An 18,556-nucleotide genomic window follows, 5' to 3' on the forward strand; every position below is an offset into this window, starting at 1 on the left:
GAATAAGCTATTTTTCTATAATCCACCAACCATGCCAAAACTACTTTCCCATGCATCATATTTCTAAGAATCAACTTCTTAGGACTAACATTCTAAGGAAAAAAATCCTTCCTGCAAACTAAATGAGCCCAAAGTGGCATTGCAGGACTTCATTCACCTGTCAAAGTGATGAAAGATACTCATCTACTTTGACTCAATGAAGCCAAAGAAACATTCTCAGTGTACAGGCATCTCCATGGACTGGCCTTCTGTGCCTGTAAAGAGGATCAATCTGAGTTACCCCATTAGGTGAATGGATGCTGAGCAAAAGCAATACCGTCTTTTTTCACCAAAATTTGCAATTCAATATCAGCAACATCTGAGGTCCAATCATAAGTAATAGCTCTCATGTTTTCACAACATACCCATCGCAGGTGCAGGCAAGTACCACCAACTAGGCATAACCCAACCATCTCCAACCACTTAGAATCCTTAAATGGCATCAAGCAGCCGTTGCTCTTCAATAACATAAAAAGTGTAAACTGTACATAAAGCATTTGAAGAAAGTACTACGGTACAAATCAAGTAGATGCAGAATTATGTAAGACAGATATCCATGTACATTAATGGAGGGTTAGTGATGAATGAACAGGTAGCTGGATCCACCAAGGGCATCAAGATGAGCTTAGAAGTGTTCTACTGAACAAATCCATTAATAAAAGTTTTATTTGTAATCAGACTATTTTCTCAAAACATCATTGCTACTGGGAAGTCTCTGGTGAGGAATTCGAACGAAAATCTAAGTTGAATTCTCTGCATTAAATTGCACTTAATTCTAGACTATCAAATAAGTAGACCTGTTTATATTGTGGAATTCTGGTGAGAATAAGACTGTGTAAACAGGAGAAATGTCAGAGCTGATGAAAAGACTGATGAGGTCCATTCCACGTATGTTTATAGTTCTAACAGAAGCAATATTAGAGTAAACCAGCAGGACCAGACCTGTTGGACAAAACATAAAAAATAGATTCGACGTTGTTTAGCTGGTTTTACATTATCTTGGATATTACGTGAAGAAGTATGTTCCCATTTCTGTGCCTTAAACTAATAATGTTGTAAACAAAATTATGTAAGAGCATATCTGCACATACATCATGTCTAATATGCTAAGGAATCTGATGAAAATTAAAAAAATGAATAATAAAAGAAACCCTCAGATAATGTTCGGTTACAAGGAGAATTGCATGGACCACTTGTTTTCCTCAGAAAACTAAATTTCCATTTGTTTCTTTCAACAGAATATTGAGAATTTGGAAAACTTACTACTGCATCTCTGGAAAACTTATCCTCCCCTTTTCTGTAGATTTCCTTAAAATCAAACAAACACTTCATTGAATTGACAGACAAGAAAATTTAGAATTTTTCTTAAAACTAATTTTAAAACATCCCCTGCACCAACCAACGCTACTAGAGTGTGCTAGAAATACAGCATAAGCATTTAATGATCAAATCCTATGGTACAACCGGTTAAGCTTCCCAGGCAAAAAAAGAAAAAAAAAACTGCAGCAAGCTGTTTTAAGCAGTAACAATTCACTATTTTCGATATGTGATGCACATTATAAACATGTGATCATTCATCAGAATCCCATTTTAACCATTTGGACCCATGTCAAACAGCAGACAATGCCTGAAACTATGACGACAACTTCTAAAACGAACAAGCCAGAAATATTTGGAGAGTTGTGTCAAGAATTGTGATTAAAAATATGGAACATACAATCAAAGACAAGGACCAATCGGTAGCTTACACAACAGAATTTCTGTCACAAGTGACAATGCCATGTCCTTTGCATATATTTTTACATCCAACATATTATAATATGGACTTGGTTAATAGCCAATGAAAAAAAAGAAATTAAAAAAAAAAGAAATTATATATCGTATCCAATGTCCACAAATACAAGACCGACTCAAAAGAGAAAGGGAAAAGATATATCCATCTTAATTATAATCATCATACAGTACACAATAACATGATTGACTATTCAATGGTAACATGTCAGTGACAATTTTGTAATCACACTCAAAGTGGCTGATAGTTCCCAGCCATAACTAATAGTATAACTGAGAAATTGCATACATATGAGTGATATATCAATCAAAAATTTATAATTGACATAGATGGCTCATAGAGGTAGGAGGCAAACTGCTCTCATAGCATCCTATTGAAAGGCTTTACAATATTACCACAACTTCTACAGACATCTGGTCTAGAAGCTGTAGATTTATTGTGCTAAAAGAGCTGAACAGCATTGGAAGCTTGACAACCAGTCCCCATGAAACTTCAAATTTAAGTCTGTAAAGCGAGCATTGAGATCTATTCCGCTCACATGTTTTTCCGACTTCTCTCAATATAAAAAAAAAAAAAGAAAGAAAAGGCATCTTAATTCACAAATTCAATTGAATCTAGTTTAATTTGGAATCCTATTTTGAAAAATGATGAATTTAAACAGATCTATATCAAGCACATATAAATGAGATACGGCAAGTCAGTAGATGTTAAGGATAGGTTTGAAGAGTTAAAATACATGTTAGTGATGTAATTCCTCAGTTAGAGGTTATGACCTTTAACTAGCATGTTTCTTGTCAAATCATTCTAGAAGGGAGACAAAATCATCCTTCTTCAATCATTCAGCAACTGAAATAGTCACCCATCACATTGAAATTTTAGCATCGATATGATCCATAATTGTGAAACACTGATATACTCTTGGTCTTCTTAATCAACCCAAAGAGAACTTTTAGCATAGTCGGAATAATAACCATTTTGAAGCAACTTAAAAGTTCTGAATGGCAACAAATACCTAGACTCACATTCTAATGAGATCCATTATATTAGCCCTTTTGGGTCATATTATAATGTACACATAATTAAATAATCATCAAAAGAAAGAGACAGTCTTGTTTAAAACTGCATTACGGCCCTAATAGTCCAAAAGATGAACTATTCATCACATATGGTGTGCATCTTCCCATTCATTTGCACTTCATCTTTTGAAATATAATTAGTGCTACTGGACATTCATGTTCAACTCCAAAATCCATGCCAGATACGTATCCAAGTAGCATACATATCGGAAAAATGGATGCTTAAGAAGTTTTTTAGTAGCCACTTTTAAAGATTGAAAAAGAATTGAACCCTTCCAGCAATGAGTGAGTTAAACTCTTCCAACAATGAGTTTTGTGTGGTTGTTCTTTCCAAGATTTGGTAAGGATGTAAATTTTGAAACAACTTTCTGCAAAATATTATTTTGCTAACATCCTTAATTAATTTGGAAGTTAGAATGAGAAACATGTACACTGAAAGATCTTAACAAGTAATATCCTTTTGAACAATATTTTTTTAAAAGTTTAAACATATAATGTGTAAAAGGTAAATATATAATTTAATTAGATTTATATGTTATCCTGCATATTCCCGTATCTCTCTTTTTGCTTCTTGCTGAGTTAGATACATGGATATGTGTCCAAATTCAATTCTCGTATCCATGTCCATGCAACACTACATGTAATACACTCCATGATATTGAGAAGAAAGTCCTGTTCTTCTGTGATAGAGCTTTTCCAAGTTGAGTTACATACCACCCGTATCTCACTCCTGATTATGCCCATTACTGTGGCACTCGTGATTCTCATAACTTGTCTATGACAAAGCACCCACTCATAGCCTAATAAAGTGCACAGTTTTTTAATAAATTCTTTAAAATGATATCATTTAAGAAGAAGCATAGTTTTCATCTGGCATGGATCATTTGATGAGAAAAAAAATTACTCAAAAGATACATAGTTGGACAAACAATAATTTGATTCAGATTTTTATAATGTGAAATATCAATAATGCAGCAACAGTTTACCTCTTTTGGTTGTCAAATTGACCATATGAATTTTATGAATTTTTTTTTAATTTCAATAATTAGTATCAATTAAAATGTTATATCTTTAGTATTACATAAGATGTTATGTCTCAACTAAATTTAGGTAGAATAAAAATATAGAATATGCAAACTTCTTGTCAACAATGAAAAAAAAATCACCAAATCCCATTCCTCACCAATTAATAGTTTGATTGCTCAAAAATCGATAATTTGAATTTATGATTCCATTTGGTAACATCATTGTAGGTCCATAAGGACAAAGATATTAATAAGAGAACCTATACTGTAAATTTGAGAATATGTAAGAGACTAGAATGAGGGCATCTAATTGATAATGATGTTGAGGTTTCTATTTTTATAATTGGCAGAGCTTATCCAGGAGCAAATCTTACATCAATAGCCTAGTTATTGAGCAATAAAATCATCGTGGCAAAAATTTAGAAGAAGTAGTTTTCCTTAATTATTCATTAAAACAGAAAAGTGAAAGGTCATAAGTTGTAGGCACTGGCACCATGATCTAAAAGATAACTTTTTCTGCCAGATTCTAAATTTGAAAGGCTAATGTACATCATAAACTCAAGTTAGAAAACAGCATACATTATGAAATATTGACCAGCTTTGCACGTCCACTATCCTTGTCTACCTCCACTTTTAGACCTAATCCAGCAATTTCAGGTGTGATGACAGGCTCTTGCAGCTCAAGTTGAGCTACCGCACATTGGTTTTCCTCATTTCCTTCCAGCAGATTCCTTACAGCCAGCAATCCCCATTCCCTCAAGAATGGATTATCCTCATCAACAACACACTGCTGCAACAGCAATGGAATCCCATTCAGCAGTCTAGTCTCATCCTGAAATTGCTTTCTTCGGTGTAGACAATTGCCAATCACAGAAACAACATCTCTCCGATATCCTTTGTATGGGCAGACCTTTGAAGAATCAGTTATTGATGGTTGTATTATTTGGTCTTTTACATGAACCATAGATTTTCTGACTGTTGATGGGAGCTCAAGCTGACGTAGATAACTCAAAAGAAGTTCCAGAAAGCAAGCTGAGAGTAAGAGTCAATGGGGGCCTCAGTGGCTGGTGATATAGGATTCTCCCAAGCACATATATCCCTCAAAATGGCAAGTGAGTATCCAGTACATCAATTGCAGGAGAACCAGTTGGAAGAGCAGAGCTACCTCGGGAAGTAAAATCCACTATTGTAGAAGCAGCCTTCAAGACTTCCAGAATATTGAGTGCAAAATCATTAGAAACAGCGATATCTTCAGGTCTCTCAGTCAAGCATTTCGAAAGCACACCCAAAAGGAATGCCTGCTCGTGGGTAAATATGTTATATTGGTATCCAACATCACTAGAGTTACATGACACATTTGATCGGCCTAATTTTGAAAACAAAAGGGAAAAATATGGCTCCTCGATGCAAACTTTAGAGAGTAGCCACTCCAACCACTCTTCATGATGACCAGCTGTAACAGAAACCAGAATGTGGTTGTCAAGAGTTACAGTCAAACAAGTCGTTATTGGAAGCAACTTGTGCATGTCTTCTTTAAAAACAACATAATAAACAAGAAAGGACAATACCTAAGTGAAATAATTTGGGCTCGCTTCAAATGCTAGCACAAACATAACATAAAAATCTTCTAAAATAGTGATCCAATATAATGTATAAGCATGGGCAGAAAGTTCAGCACTAAAGATTACTTATTACCAAGGTCCACAAAATCAATTCCGAGAATCATACCGGTACATTACTGCTTCGGTACAAAACCCCATGCCAAGATAGACTTTTCACTCCAAGCCATGATACTGTCCAAAACCAGATGGTACAATTTAATACCGGATGGTGCGAGACAGTTCTGCTAGGTTCATACCAGTACAGATTGAATATTGGCTCATATACCCAACCAAGCTCAATACCATACTGGTATCTTACTAATATAGTATGGTACAGTTTATACGAGATGGTACCTTGCACGAAAACCAAACATTTGTTTATTTATTTTAAATGATGTGGCAGGGACATATGGCATGTGAAGATTGGATAAAGAATCAATCATCAAGTAGCTATGCCATGTGAAGATTGCATGGGAAGAAAGTGGAAACAAGTGGCACAAGAAGATTGATTCAGGGATGAAAGTGACAACAAGTGCAAACATTTTTCTCGGAGCAGTCAACCTGATTCGAATATTGGACCCAGAAACATCTTGTCACGGTTGGTCAATCAATTGTTTGATTACAAAGTGGTGCTCACCAACATGTGGGGATTGGAGATTGCATAGGAAAAAAGTGGTCAGAGAGTAGAGACAGTTATAACCTAGCCACTTTGCCTCTTATGTACTTTAATGATGCTATGTTATATCACTCTCTTTACTCATTGTTGATCTTGATCATGGTACTTTCTTAAATTGTTGTGTCTTCTGTTAAGCATTTCAGTACCTTACAGCATACTACCACTTGTTTCTCGAGAAGAGATGGGAAACATGCTCAATATCATTTGATACTAGCTCTTATTTAGTTTAGTTTAAGCATGGAACCTCTCACTTAGTTTGATTTCTGTTTTCTTATCATTTCTCAATAGCTTTTCTATGGACTATTTTAATTTCTTGCAGTCTACTGCATTGTCGATTATCAATTGCACAAGCAATAGGAAGTCCTCTTCATTGGAGACATGTCAAAAAACAAAATGATAGACCAATCCCAAGTATTGATAACCTAGCAACAATCTGCCATGGTTAGTCGATCAACTGCCTGATCGATCTGGCCCATAAAATGGATAACATATTTTTCGACATATCAAATCTGAGTTAAGTATTGATTGACCAAGCAAACTCTGGTCATGGTTGATCCAATAAGATATCTGATCAATTTAATCACCCGCTCCACCTCACCTCCCAGAAAAAAGGGAAAATGTCTTTAGTTGATCTCAAGTATTGATCGACCAAGCAAGGCACTTGCCAGTTGCCACAGTTAACTAATCAGTTGTCTGAACAATCAAGTCCAGAATGATGAGGAAAAATAATTCGACAAGAAGTTAGACAAATATGAATTAAAGTCATATAACCTTCAAAGGCACATTGTTTGGTCGGGCAGGCTCGTAACTTAGGTAGAGGTAGAAACAATTGTGAACATTTTGAAGAGTTTCAGGACTCAAAAATTTCCATGATTAAGAATATGAAATCAAAATGGTAATCAGCTTTTCCAATAGACTAGAGATCAAGATAAGAAGAAAAGGTCAAAAGAGGAGAGCAGATATTGGATCAGGAGATCATGCTGATAAATAAAAGGGAGGCTTTTTCTGAATTAAGCTATAAAATAGACTGCATTCTGGCGAATCCGTGGTGCAAACTCCAAAGAAAGACAGATAGAAAGAAGAGAGAGACACACCAGTGGAAGCCGTTGTGATGATCTCCAGGAGGATGGGCAGCCCCCTTTCGCCCCCGCAAAGCTCTTCCAACCTCGGACGCCCTCCATCGGAGGAACAGCACGTGTCCAAGACCATGCACAGAGGATCGCAGACACCCGGCTCCCGGACCCGAGCCAGCTCCAAAAACCCGGACCAGAAAAACCGGGCCCAGACGGCAGACCGGTGCGCCTCCCCGGCCAGGGCGACATTCCCCAATAACTGCAGCCCGGCCCGCAAGATCTCCGGCGGGGCTGGCGGCGGCCCCAGGAGGACAGCGGCGATCCGGTCGGGGCCGCCGGATTCGATGAAGGAGTCCTGGTTGGCGCCCTCGCCGGCGCAGAGGTTTCTAAGGAGGCGGAGGTATTGGAGGAGGGTGTGAGGAGGGAAGGAAGGGAGGCGGAGGATGGCGTCTAGGGTTCCGGAGGCGAGACGCCAGCGGCCCTCCGGGGTCTTCGAAGCTTCTAGGAGAGATTCTAGCGTTTCTCCCAAAAAGACCACCTCGTCGTCGGCCATTGCTACTCCGAGTGCTTTACACCCGCGCTCGGAAAGAAGGGAGTCACCCAATTTAGCCCGAATTAATATTTGCTCTACCAGTTTGTCTACCTACCTATAAATATGTCCTAGGTCCCGTTAGATATTAAACCTCAAAAAAAAATCTGTTTGTATATTTTTTTTGCTCCTCTTTTTTTTTTTTTTCAATCGAAACTTTAGACGAGAAGTTTTGATTTTTGAAAATTTTTTTTATGCATCACGGACAGTATAGAACCATATATAGTGATTATCTCATATGCAATATTAAAAAAAAAAAAAAATTTATACACCATACTTCGGCCCACATGTGAGCCAATCATCGTGGATGGTGCATATGGTGTGCACACGTTCTGCACCACCTCTGATGCATAATTTTTTTTTTTTATTTTTAATCTTCAATCTATTAGAATGTATTTTTTACATTAATACTGATTTTGATATCTATATATATATATATATATATATTTTTTTTTTTGACGCATTGGAACCATTTTGTAATTTTCTCCTCTTATTAAATCCCATTATCTCCGCACCTTTACTCTGCTTCGATGACTAGGATCTACATGACTATGTCTGTAAACTGCATGTCTCTTTTTTTTTTTTTGGACAAAAAACTGCATGACTCTATTTATTTTTTTTGATAGAAAAACAAGATTAGAGTGTGACAATCCAACACAACTATCTCTCCTAAGCATGACCATAGGGCCCCAATAGGAATGTTCAATTTAGAGAGTAATTTAGGGAGAAACTCCCTCTCCACTATATGGACTGATTTATGGCCAAACCAACGGATGAATACGTCATCCCAGTACCATTGTGGGCCAGAGGACCAAAAATCTCTTTCAGACCCCACACCCAAGCCATTAGGATCAGTTCCCTCACGGTCATACACGTTCTAACATTTAATCGAAGCCACAGCATCTGTTGCGACTCGAATCTGGGCCGCTTGGTTGGAAGCCAGTGACCCGTTCCACTGGGTTGCCACCGTGGTGGCAAACTACATGACTCTTTTGTTGGATGTATATCCTAGAAGCCAGATTGACTAACACTTGTAAAATATTCTTAGAACATAATTTATAAATTAATTTTTATATTAATAAAATTAGGTTATTTCCATTCATATTGTGTTTAATGGGTATGATGATACATATTTTCAAGAATTGAGAATTTGAGACATGTGTTATTATAGTTAACTCATAAATTGCTTCCGATTGTAGGATAATCATGAAGACGGTGATCGATTCAGAAAATTGATGTATGATCACTTTCTTCAGATAGATGAGTCTTAAATCTATGGTGTGGAGATACAGGAGTGAAAGTATAGATGCTTATTAAGAATAAAGATACTGAGCATGATCAATCACGAGCGGTCACAAGGATATCTATCTTCTTGTCAGTGACATTCTCATAGCTGTGGTAATATGTTAAGTTTTCTAACTTGAGGTGCATCAGCTATTCACCTTAAGGGTGCTGTAATTTAACTACACCATAACTCAGTCTCCTAACCATATGAAGCCTTGAGATGTATGTTGGCTGCAGTATTTTCATTGTATGAATTGGATTGTACCCAGATGAGATTTATTGACCTCAATAGAGGAGTAGTCCTAAGAAAATCATGAGATTGAGTCCTAAAGCCCATTACCATGGCAGTGTGAAAGATAGAAAAATATTTCTATTGGATTTTATATTGGACTCGAATCGATTGATTCTATCATATGACAGGGATGAGGTTTGATGAATTAACTTTAACCTCGATCCTATTGGAACTCACGATAGAAGAATCGAATCATACGGTAACTGTATCTAGAGGTTCTTTTTCAATTCTGATGGGTTGTCACTACATACTGCTAAATGTCACTGATAGATTATGGGATCAATTAGATTATTTTAATAATCGATAATTTTAATTGACTGAATTGGAAAGAGTTCTGATCTATCGAAAAGAGTTTCGATGATGTTGCTAATAGAGATCACAACATATCCATTACCATGCGGAATTGAACTTATGTAGTCACACAACAAAGGACTTTAATCTAGGATTATTTAATTGGACTCAATTGGTCCAATTGGGTCTAAGGCAATCTTACTAGCACATGATTAGATCCAAATTTTTTCTGAATTGGGTTTCCTATTAGATAAGGTTTAGTCTAATCTAGTTGGGCTCTTAATTAAGCATCAATTGTTAGTTGCAATTAACTTCATTCAGTTGAATTTGAATTTGATTCAAATTTTCTCGAGTAGTTGGATGGGATAAGAAAGAAGGGGCACCAAATGTTGCCGCCCTCCCTCCTTTCTCTATTTTCTCCGAATGTTCTTGAGAGAGAAGGGGGGCATGCCCCTTTTGGATGAGATCCAGAGGCGTGCGCCCCATATAGATAAGGATGAGAGGTTGTTGGGAGGTTGGCCATTCAAATTTGAAAGGTTCAATTTTAAACAAAGATTATTTAGATAAAGGCCCATTTGAATTTGAATGGAACTAATCCTTTCACGCCTATCCTTCTCGTCCAAATGTTGTACGATGTTTTTCTTGGAAGAAAAGAGGGTGGGCGTACGCCCTCTTCTTATTTTCTACTCAAAAAGAAACCAAAGGGCCCCTTGTGGATAAGGCAGACATGAGATTTAGGTGGGCGCCCTTGTTTGAAATCTGATTTCAATTGGGAGTCATCCCATCTTATTGGAGAGGTTAGGGTTTTGGTCTATAAAAGACCCCTTCCAAAGGGTTCGGCAGCTCATCCATCCATTAAACCCAAAACCCAGATGCTTCTCCACCTCCACTTCTCTCTCATATCCACATGCCTAAAAGTGTTAGGCTGCTCCCTTGCTTCACGCCCAAAGGTGTTGAGATGATCCTCCATATGCTTGAAGGAGTTCAGGCGCCGTCCAACTGAAGGAAGAAGAAAGGCTGCAATAAGTGTTGATCTGACAGCCCCAGAGATCGATTCACTGCTGATCAAGAGCTCTCAAATCCAACTTGGAGAAGGGGGATCAGATCTGGAGAAAAAGTTCTAGACGAAGGTCCGAGTGGATACTTATAAAGGTCAGGCACGTGTGTGGCTCAACAGCAGATCTCGACAAAATCATGATCATCGGACTATGGAGATCATCTACCTGTGCAAGGTGATGTGATCACCCTTATTATTGTTTGCATGCTGATTTATTATGCTTTATATCTAATTTAGATCTATATATGGCGTGCAGGGTTGGAGCAAAATTTTTTAAATTTCACTGCCTCTGATCCGAATCAATCCGATGCGCAATCTGATCCTTTAACTGATATTAGAGCCAGGTTCTACGGATCATAGATCTAAATCAGATCAGATCAGATCTGATTTAGATACGATCTGAAGTAGTGATCAGATCTGATAATATTAGATTAGATCTAATTTTTAGCATGTTTAGATAGATCTAAAAGTAATTTAGATTGGATCACAAGCATATTTTTAGACTAGATTTGTTTTGATATATGAGATATATGCGTAGATTTAGTTTAAAGTTTGAGTAGCCAAGTACTCGGAATGGATTTATCACTAGGCCGTCCGATTATAAGTGAAAGTAGGGATTAAAATTTATCTTTTACCCGATCAACAAGTTTTCTTATGACGTGTAGGGATGTCGTGTGATTACATCCCATGAAGAAGAACAGTGAAAGAAAAAATTTAATTTTCTATAAAATTTTAGATCCAAAAATCTTAGATTTTGATGAATAATTTAGTTATTTAGATTTTAAAATTATTTTAATTTTTAAATTAAAATTTTTTATTATGCATGGACCGTTAAAATTTATGAAACTCGTTGCTGGTACGTTCGTCGACTCGAGACCCTGGCGAGTCGAGTCCTTTTCATCGGAGTCGACTTGAGATCCTGTGGAACCGGCTCAATTTGCAGACGAGCCAACTCGGTTCAACGGACTATGGCAAATAGGTTCTCTATTTGTCACAGGGAGCTGGCTCGATTTTGACTCAAGCTGACTCGCTGTGATGAGTCAACTTGAGTTCAAGGCGAGTCGATAAGAGGATGAGCAAAAAACTTTGCATGTGATGAAATATTGATCTAAATTATTTAGACATATGATTAGACTCATGGACTTAATTAAAAATTAAGATATGAAATTAAACAGATCTAAAAATTGAGAATTAAAGATCTAAGTCAATTTCATAATACATGAATTCAGGATGTGGATAGTTCAATTAGGTCTAGTTTGAGCAGTTAATCAAATCGAATAAAATAGTTAGGATGAGATCAAATGTGCTCATTGACCAACCTAAGTAGTTATAGTTTGGTCAGATCGATTAACAACCATATATTATCGATCAACTTAAGACCTAATTCGACTCAGTAGTTCGAGCTCGAGTCAATAGGCTAACCTTATCAATTCTAATCAATCAATTTAGTATCTTAGACAAGTACATAGATGGTGGTTCATTAATTAGTTCTGTTGTTTGACTTGACTAATTCATTGGTGTCTAAGAAAAACAACAGGAGAACCTCCACTCATCTTAATTTATCGGACTATTTTGAAAGATTATATTTTATATTAGGTTACTCATTGAGTCAAGCTAGCCCATACCACTAAATTAGTCATAACTGTTATGACTAATTAAGGAAGAGACCGAAACTAAATCTTTCTAATAAAATATTAAGTCTAGCGATCTTCCACCATTATAGTTGTGCGGGCCCTTCTCAACATTGATTATTCTCAGCTGAACACCATAGTTCAGTTGCACCAGGAAGACGCAACCACACTACTAGGCATAAGATGCCGCAGGATAGAGATGGGGTTGTGCTCAATATTTCAGATACGATGAGAGTCCCAATGACCACTCTATTTCGCACAAACGATGGATCTGACTTAACTAAGGAGTGAGCCAATATTTCGCATACAGTGAGGCTTCATAAATTAAAGACTGAAGTTGGTTGCAATATATTTAGAGAAATATTGAACAAAAGTTATCCACTTATCGATTGATCTATCATCAATAACTGTTAGGTGAAGTAGTGAGTTAATCGATGAGACCGCAGCACTCACTAGAAGCCTTTGATCGTAGAGATTTTTGTTTCTCTACCCAAAAAATGTAGGAATCTAAGAAAAATAGTGGGAGCTCAAATTTATTTTTAAAATAAAATTTTTAAAATAAATTAATTAAATCAATTATAAAATTTAATTAGAAACTTTGACTCTCTACAGGAACAATATCTGCTTCCAATCTCCTACCTAGAATTCTTGAGACCAACAGGTTGACCAGACCGAATTTTATGGATTGGCTCCAAAATTTGAAAATTATTTTGAGTTCTGAGAAATTGGTCTATGTCCTTGATCAAGACCTTCCTCCTCTTTTAGTCCATCCGATCGTTGATCAGAGAGCGTCTCATGAAAAATGGTTGGATGATGATAATAAGGTTAGGTGCTACATGTTAGCATCAATGTCTAACGAATTACAATGCCAATACAAGGACATAAAGACTGCTAGGCAAATACTGGCTCATCTGCAAGAGTTGTTAGTGTGCAGAGCTATGTAGCTCGCTACTAAGTGTCCAAACGACTCTTCAAAATAAAAATACGTGATGGACAGTCGGTCTATAATCATTGTTTGACAATGATTAAAGACCTTGAGGAGCTTGAGAAGCTCAGGATGTCCATGAATAAAGACTTACAGATTGACCTCATTCTGCAGTCTCTAACTGATTCATATGGATAGTTTATTGTAAACTTTTATATGAATAAGATCCAGTGCACTATGGCGAGTTGATGAATATGCTAGTTACTACTGAGAAAACCTTAAAGAGTTCAAAGGGCTCTATATTTACTGTGGAGCGAACTTTTTCCAAGAGAAAGTCTACTGAGAAGAAGAAAAAGTTCACGAAGAAACAGAAGATGAAGAGCAAGAAGAAGAAGAAGAAAGTGTTTCCAAAAAAGAAAGTCGTCGAGAAAAAAAAATATTTCCACTGTAACACTGACGGCTACTGGAAGCGGAACTGTTCAGCTTACCTGACAACTCTAAAGAACAAAAGAAAAGATGGACCTTCTGAAGATATGCTCGTCATAGAAACAAACATAACGGTTTCTTCTGCATCTAGTTGGATGCTTGACTTTGGATCTAGTGCTCATTTATGCACTTCTTTACAAGATCTTGAGGATAGCAGGAGGCTAAGGGATGGTGAAATGATCCTACGCATCGAAAATGAAGCAAAAATTATTGCTGTAGTCATAAGAACATACCCTTTGCGACTACTATCGAAGAATATTTTATTATTAAAAGATTGTTACTTTGTACCTGTCGTGAGCAGAAATCTAATTTCTATCTCTTTTTTAATGGAAGAAAATTATGTAATTAATTTCTTTAAGGACTACTATAATATTTATTTTAAAAATAATAAGGTTGGTAGTGGTTTTTTTATCAATGTTCTCTTTCAGTTATATGTAAATATTTCTGTGAATTATGTTGAGCAAAATGTGAATGCCGTAGGTTCTAAACACCTTAGAGATAACGTAAACGAAAAGCATTTGTGGCACCTAAGACTAGGTCACATTGAAGAAGATAGGATTAACAGATTGGAGAAAATTAGACTATTGGATCCGTTGACTTTCGAGTCATATTCGATCTATAAATCATGCCTTCAAAAAAAATGATCAAGCTATCCTTTATAAGATATAGAGAAAAGACCACAGAGATACTTACTCTGGTGCATTCTGATGTCTGCGGCCCATTCGATGTGCCGATCAGAGAAGATTTTTTCTACTTTATTATCTTTATCGATGATTTTTTATGGTATGGATATATATACCATATGCGTCACAAGTCTGAGGTCTTTAAAAAGTTCAAAAAATTCAGACATGAAGTAGAGAAACAAATCGAAAAGCCCTTTAAGATTCTTCAATCAGATCGAAGAGGTGAATACCTTAATAAAATTTTTTTGGATTATCTCAAAGAACATGGCATTGTCTCACAGTAGACTCCATCTGAAATACCTCAACTCAATAGAATTTCAAAATGGAGAAATCGAACATTATAAGATATGGTCTATTCTATAATGAGCTTCACAGATCTTTCTGTTTTTCTTTGGAGATATTATATTTTGACTGCTATTTATGTATTGAATAGGATTTTATCTAAAATCGTTCCTACCACACCATATGAAATATGACATAGTAAGAAATCGAGTCTGAGTCATCTCAAGATTTAAGATTGTCTGACCCATGTTAAACGACAATAGGTAGATAGTTAGAAACTAGATCCCTTAGAGCTCGATTTATTGGATATCCTAAGGAGTTATTAGGATATTATTTTTATCTTCTAGAAGACCACAATGTGATTGTGAGTTGACATGCAATCTTTCTTCAAAAATAGTTTATTCAAGATGGAGGCATAGAAAGACAGATTAAGCTCGAGGAGAAAGTCTCTGAAAAGCAACAAGCCTTGGAACCTGAGGAACTAATTATGTTTGAGCCAATCCACATACTTCCTCCTCCACCTCGTAAGTCTAACGGGGTTTGTCGTCCTCTTAAGAGGTACCTAGATATTATCTCAAAAGATGTAGAGGAAATATTCCTCACAGAAAATAAGATACATGAAGATGATCCTAAAATTTATAGCGAGACGATATCTGATATCCACTCCAAAAAATGATTAGAGGTAATGAAGTCAAAAATTGACTCGATGCATTTAGATCAAGTTTGGATCTTGATAGATGCATTTGAAGGTATTATACCTATTGGGTGTAAATAGATCTTCAAAAGAAAGATAGGTGTAGTGGAAAGGTAGAGACCTTTAAAGCTAGGCTTGTGGTGAAAGAATATAGCCAGCGCAAAGACATTGACTATCAGGATACCTTCTCATCTGTAGCTATGCTTATATCCATTCGCATATTGCTTGCTGTTGCAGTATATTTTGACTATGAAATATAGCAAATAGATGTGAAAATGGCGTTCTTAAATAGATATCTTGAGGAAGATATATATATGAAACAGTTGCTTGGTTTCACTTTCGATGATAATAATCATAGGATTTGCAAACTGCAAAGATCCATTTATCTACTCAAACAAGCATCTCGGAGTTGGAATGCTCGTTTTAATGATGTAATCAAATTATTTGATTTCATCAAGAGCGAGAAGGAACCGTGTGTCTTCAAAAAAATTAGTGGAAGCACTGTCATATTTCTCGTATTGTACGTGGATGACATCCTTCTGATTGAAAATGATATTTTCATATTAACCACGATCAAAGTTTGGTTATTTAAAGAGTTTTTCATGAAAGATCTAGGTGAGGCATCCTTTGTTTTGGAGATTAAGATCTATAGAGATAGATCTAGGAGGATACTAGGATTATCACAGAAGATGTACATTGAGGATATGCTGAAGAGGTTCAGTATGGAGAACTCCAAGAGGAGTTTGATACCCTTCAAACATGACATTCATCTCTTCAAGCAAATATGCCCTAACACACCGGAAGATATTGAACGCATGAGCAAAATTCCTTACGCTTTGGCTATAGAGAGCCTTACGTATGCCATACTTTGTATCCGACCTGATATCGCTCATACTGTGAATGTCACAAGTAGATATCAATCGAATCCAGACGAAGAGTACAGAACTTCTGTGAAATGTATCCTTAAGTACTTAAGAAGACTAAGGATATATTTTTGATCTTTGAAAATGGAGAACGTAAAGTGCAGGGGTACACAGATTCAGACTTAATGTCTGATACTGATAATCAAAAGTCGACATTAGGAAGCATCTTCTTGTACAATGATGGTACTGTCAGCTGGAAGAGTTTCAAGCAGACTATGATTGCAGACTCCACTATAGAAGTAGAATACATCGCCACATCAGAAGCTGTGAAGGAGGCATTCTGGTTTCAAAAATTTATTGCAAAGCTAAGTGTGATGCCATCAGATGTTGTCCCACTTTATTGCGACAACAACAGCACTATAGTCTTAGCTATGAAGTCGAGATCTCATCAGAAATTCAAGCATATTGAGCGGCAGTTCCACCTCATCCATGATTATCTCGAGAAAGGATACATCGAGGTGAAGATAATCGATACCGCAGACAACATGACTGACCCACCGATGAAGCAATTAAGCCAGTAAAAGATTGAAGCCCACCTTGAGAAGATGGGATTTAGATTTGCAGCCAATTGACTTTAGTGCAAGTGGGAGTTTGTTGGATATATGTCCTAGAAGCCAAATTAATCGATAATTATAAAATATTTTTAGGGCATAATTTATAAATTAATTTTTATATTAATAAAATTAGGTTATTTCTATTCACATTATATTTAATAGTGTCTATGAATCGTTCATTAGATTAATGGATATCATGACACATATTCTCAAGAGTTGAGAATTTGAGACATGTGTTATTATAGTTAACTCATAAATTATTTTTGATCGTAGAATCATCACGAGAACAGTGATCGATCCAGAAGATTGATGTATGATCATTTTTTTCGAATAGATGAGTCTTGAATCTATGGTGTGAAAATACTGAAGTGAAAGTACATGTGCTTATTAAGAATAAAAATACTGAGCGTGATCAATCATAAGCAGTCACAAAGATATCTATCTTCTCATCAGTGTCATGCTCATAGCTGCAGTTATGTGTTTAGTTCTCTGATCTGAGGTGCATCAGCTATTCACCTTGAGGGTACTATAGTTTGACTACACCATAACTCAGTCTTCTAACCATATGAAGTCTTGAGGTGTATGTTGGCTGCAGTATGTTTATTGTAGAAATTAGATTATACCAAGATGAGATCTATCGATCTCGATAGAGGATGAGTAGTTTTATGAAGATCATGAGATTGAGTCTTAAAATTCATGACTATGACAGTGTGAAAGATAGAAAAGTATTTCTTTTGGATTTTATATCAAACTCGAATCGATTTATTCTATCATATGACAGGAATGAGGTTTGACGAGTTAACCTTAATCTCGGTCCTATTGAGACTCATGATAAAATAATTGAATCACACAGAAACTGCATCTAGAAGTTCTTTTTCAATTCTAATAGATTGCTACTACATACTGCTAGATGTCACTGATGGATTGTGAGATCAATTAGAATTCTTTCGATGATCGATAATTCTAATTGACTGAATTGAAAAGAGTTTTGATCCATCAAAAAAAAATTTCGATGATGTTGCTGATAGAGATCACAACATGTCCTATTATCATACAGAATTAAACCTATGGAGTCACACAACAAAGAACTTTGGTCAAGGATTGTTTAATTGGACTCAATTGGTCTAATTGGATTTAAGGCAATTATGCTAGCACATGATTAGTCCTAAGTTTCTCTTGGATTGGGTTTCCTATCAGATAGGATTCAGCCTAATCTAGTTGGGCTCTTAATTAAGCATCAATTATAAGTTGCAATTGACTTCATTCGGTTGAATTTGAATTTGATTCAAATTTTCTCAAGTAGTTGGATGGGATGAGAAAGAAGGGGCGCCAAGTGTTGCCACCCTCCCCCCTTTTTCTATTTTCTCTGTATGTTCTCGAGAGAGAAGGGAGGCATGCCCCTTTTGGATGAGATCTAGAAGCGTGCGCCCCATATGGATAAGGATGAGAGGTTGTTGCGAGGTTGGCCATTCAAATTTGAAGGGTTCAATTTTAAACAAAGGTTGTTTAGATAAAGACCCACTTGAATTTGAATGGAACTAATCCTTCCATGCCTATCCTTCTCGTGCAAATGTTGTACGATA

The 18,556-nt window shown here is 36.4% G+C and overlaps 1 protein-coding gene across 1 annotated transcript; it reads right to left on the reverse strand.

Moving 5' to 3' along the window:
* Window positions 1–4,427: 4,427 nt before the first annotated feature.
* LOC105054163 (uncharacterized) lies at window positions 4,428–7,888 on the reverse strand. Its single transcript, XM_073246136.1, is given in 4 exon segments — window positions 4,428–4,976; window positions 4,979–5,056; window positions 5,059–5,385; window positions 7,304–7,888. Coding segments are annotated over 4 exon segments (1,401 nt in total). The 5' UTR covers window positions 7,836–7,888; the 3' UTR covers window positions 4,428–4,512.
* Window positions 7,889–18,556: the final 10,668 nt, after the last annotated feature.

Source organism: Elaeis guineensis, chromosome 11, assembly GCF_000442705.2.
Source record: "Elaeis guineensis isolate ETL-2024a chromosome 11, EG11, whole genome shotgun sequence".
Classification (NCBI taxonomy): domain Eukaryota; kingdom Viridiplantae; phylum Streptophyta; class Magnoliopsida; order Arecales; family Arecaceae; genus Elaeis; species Elaeis guineensis.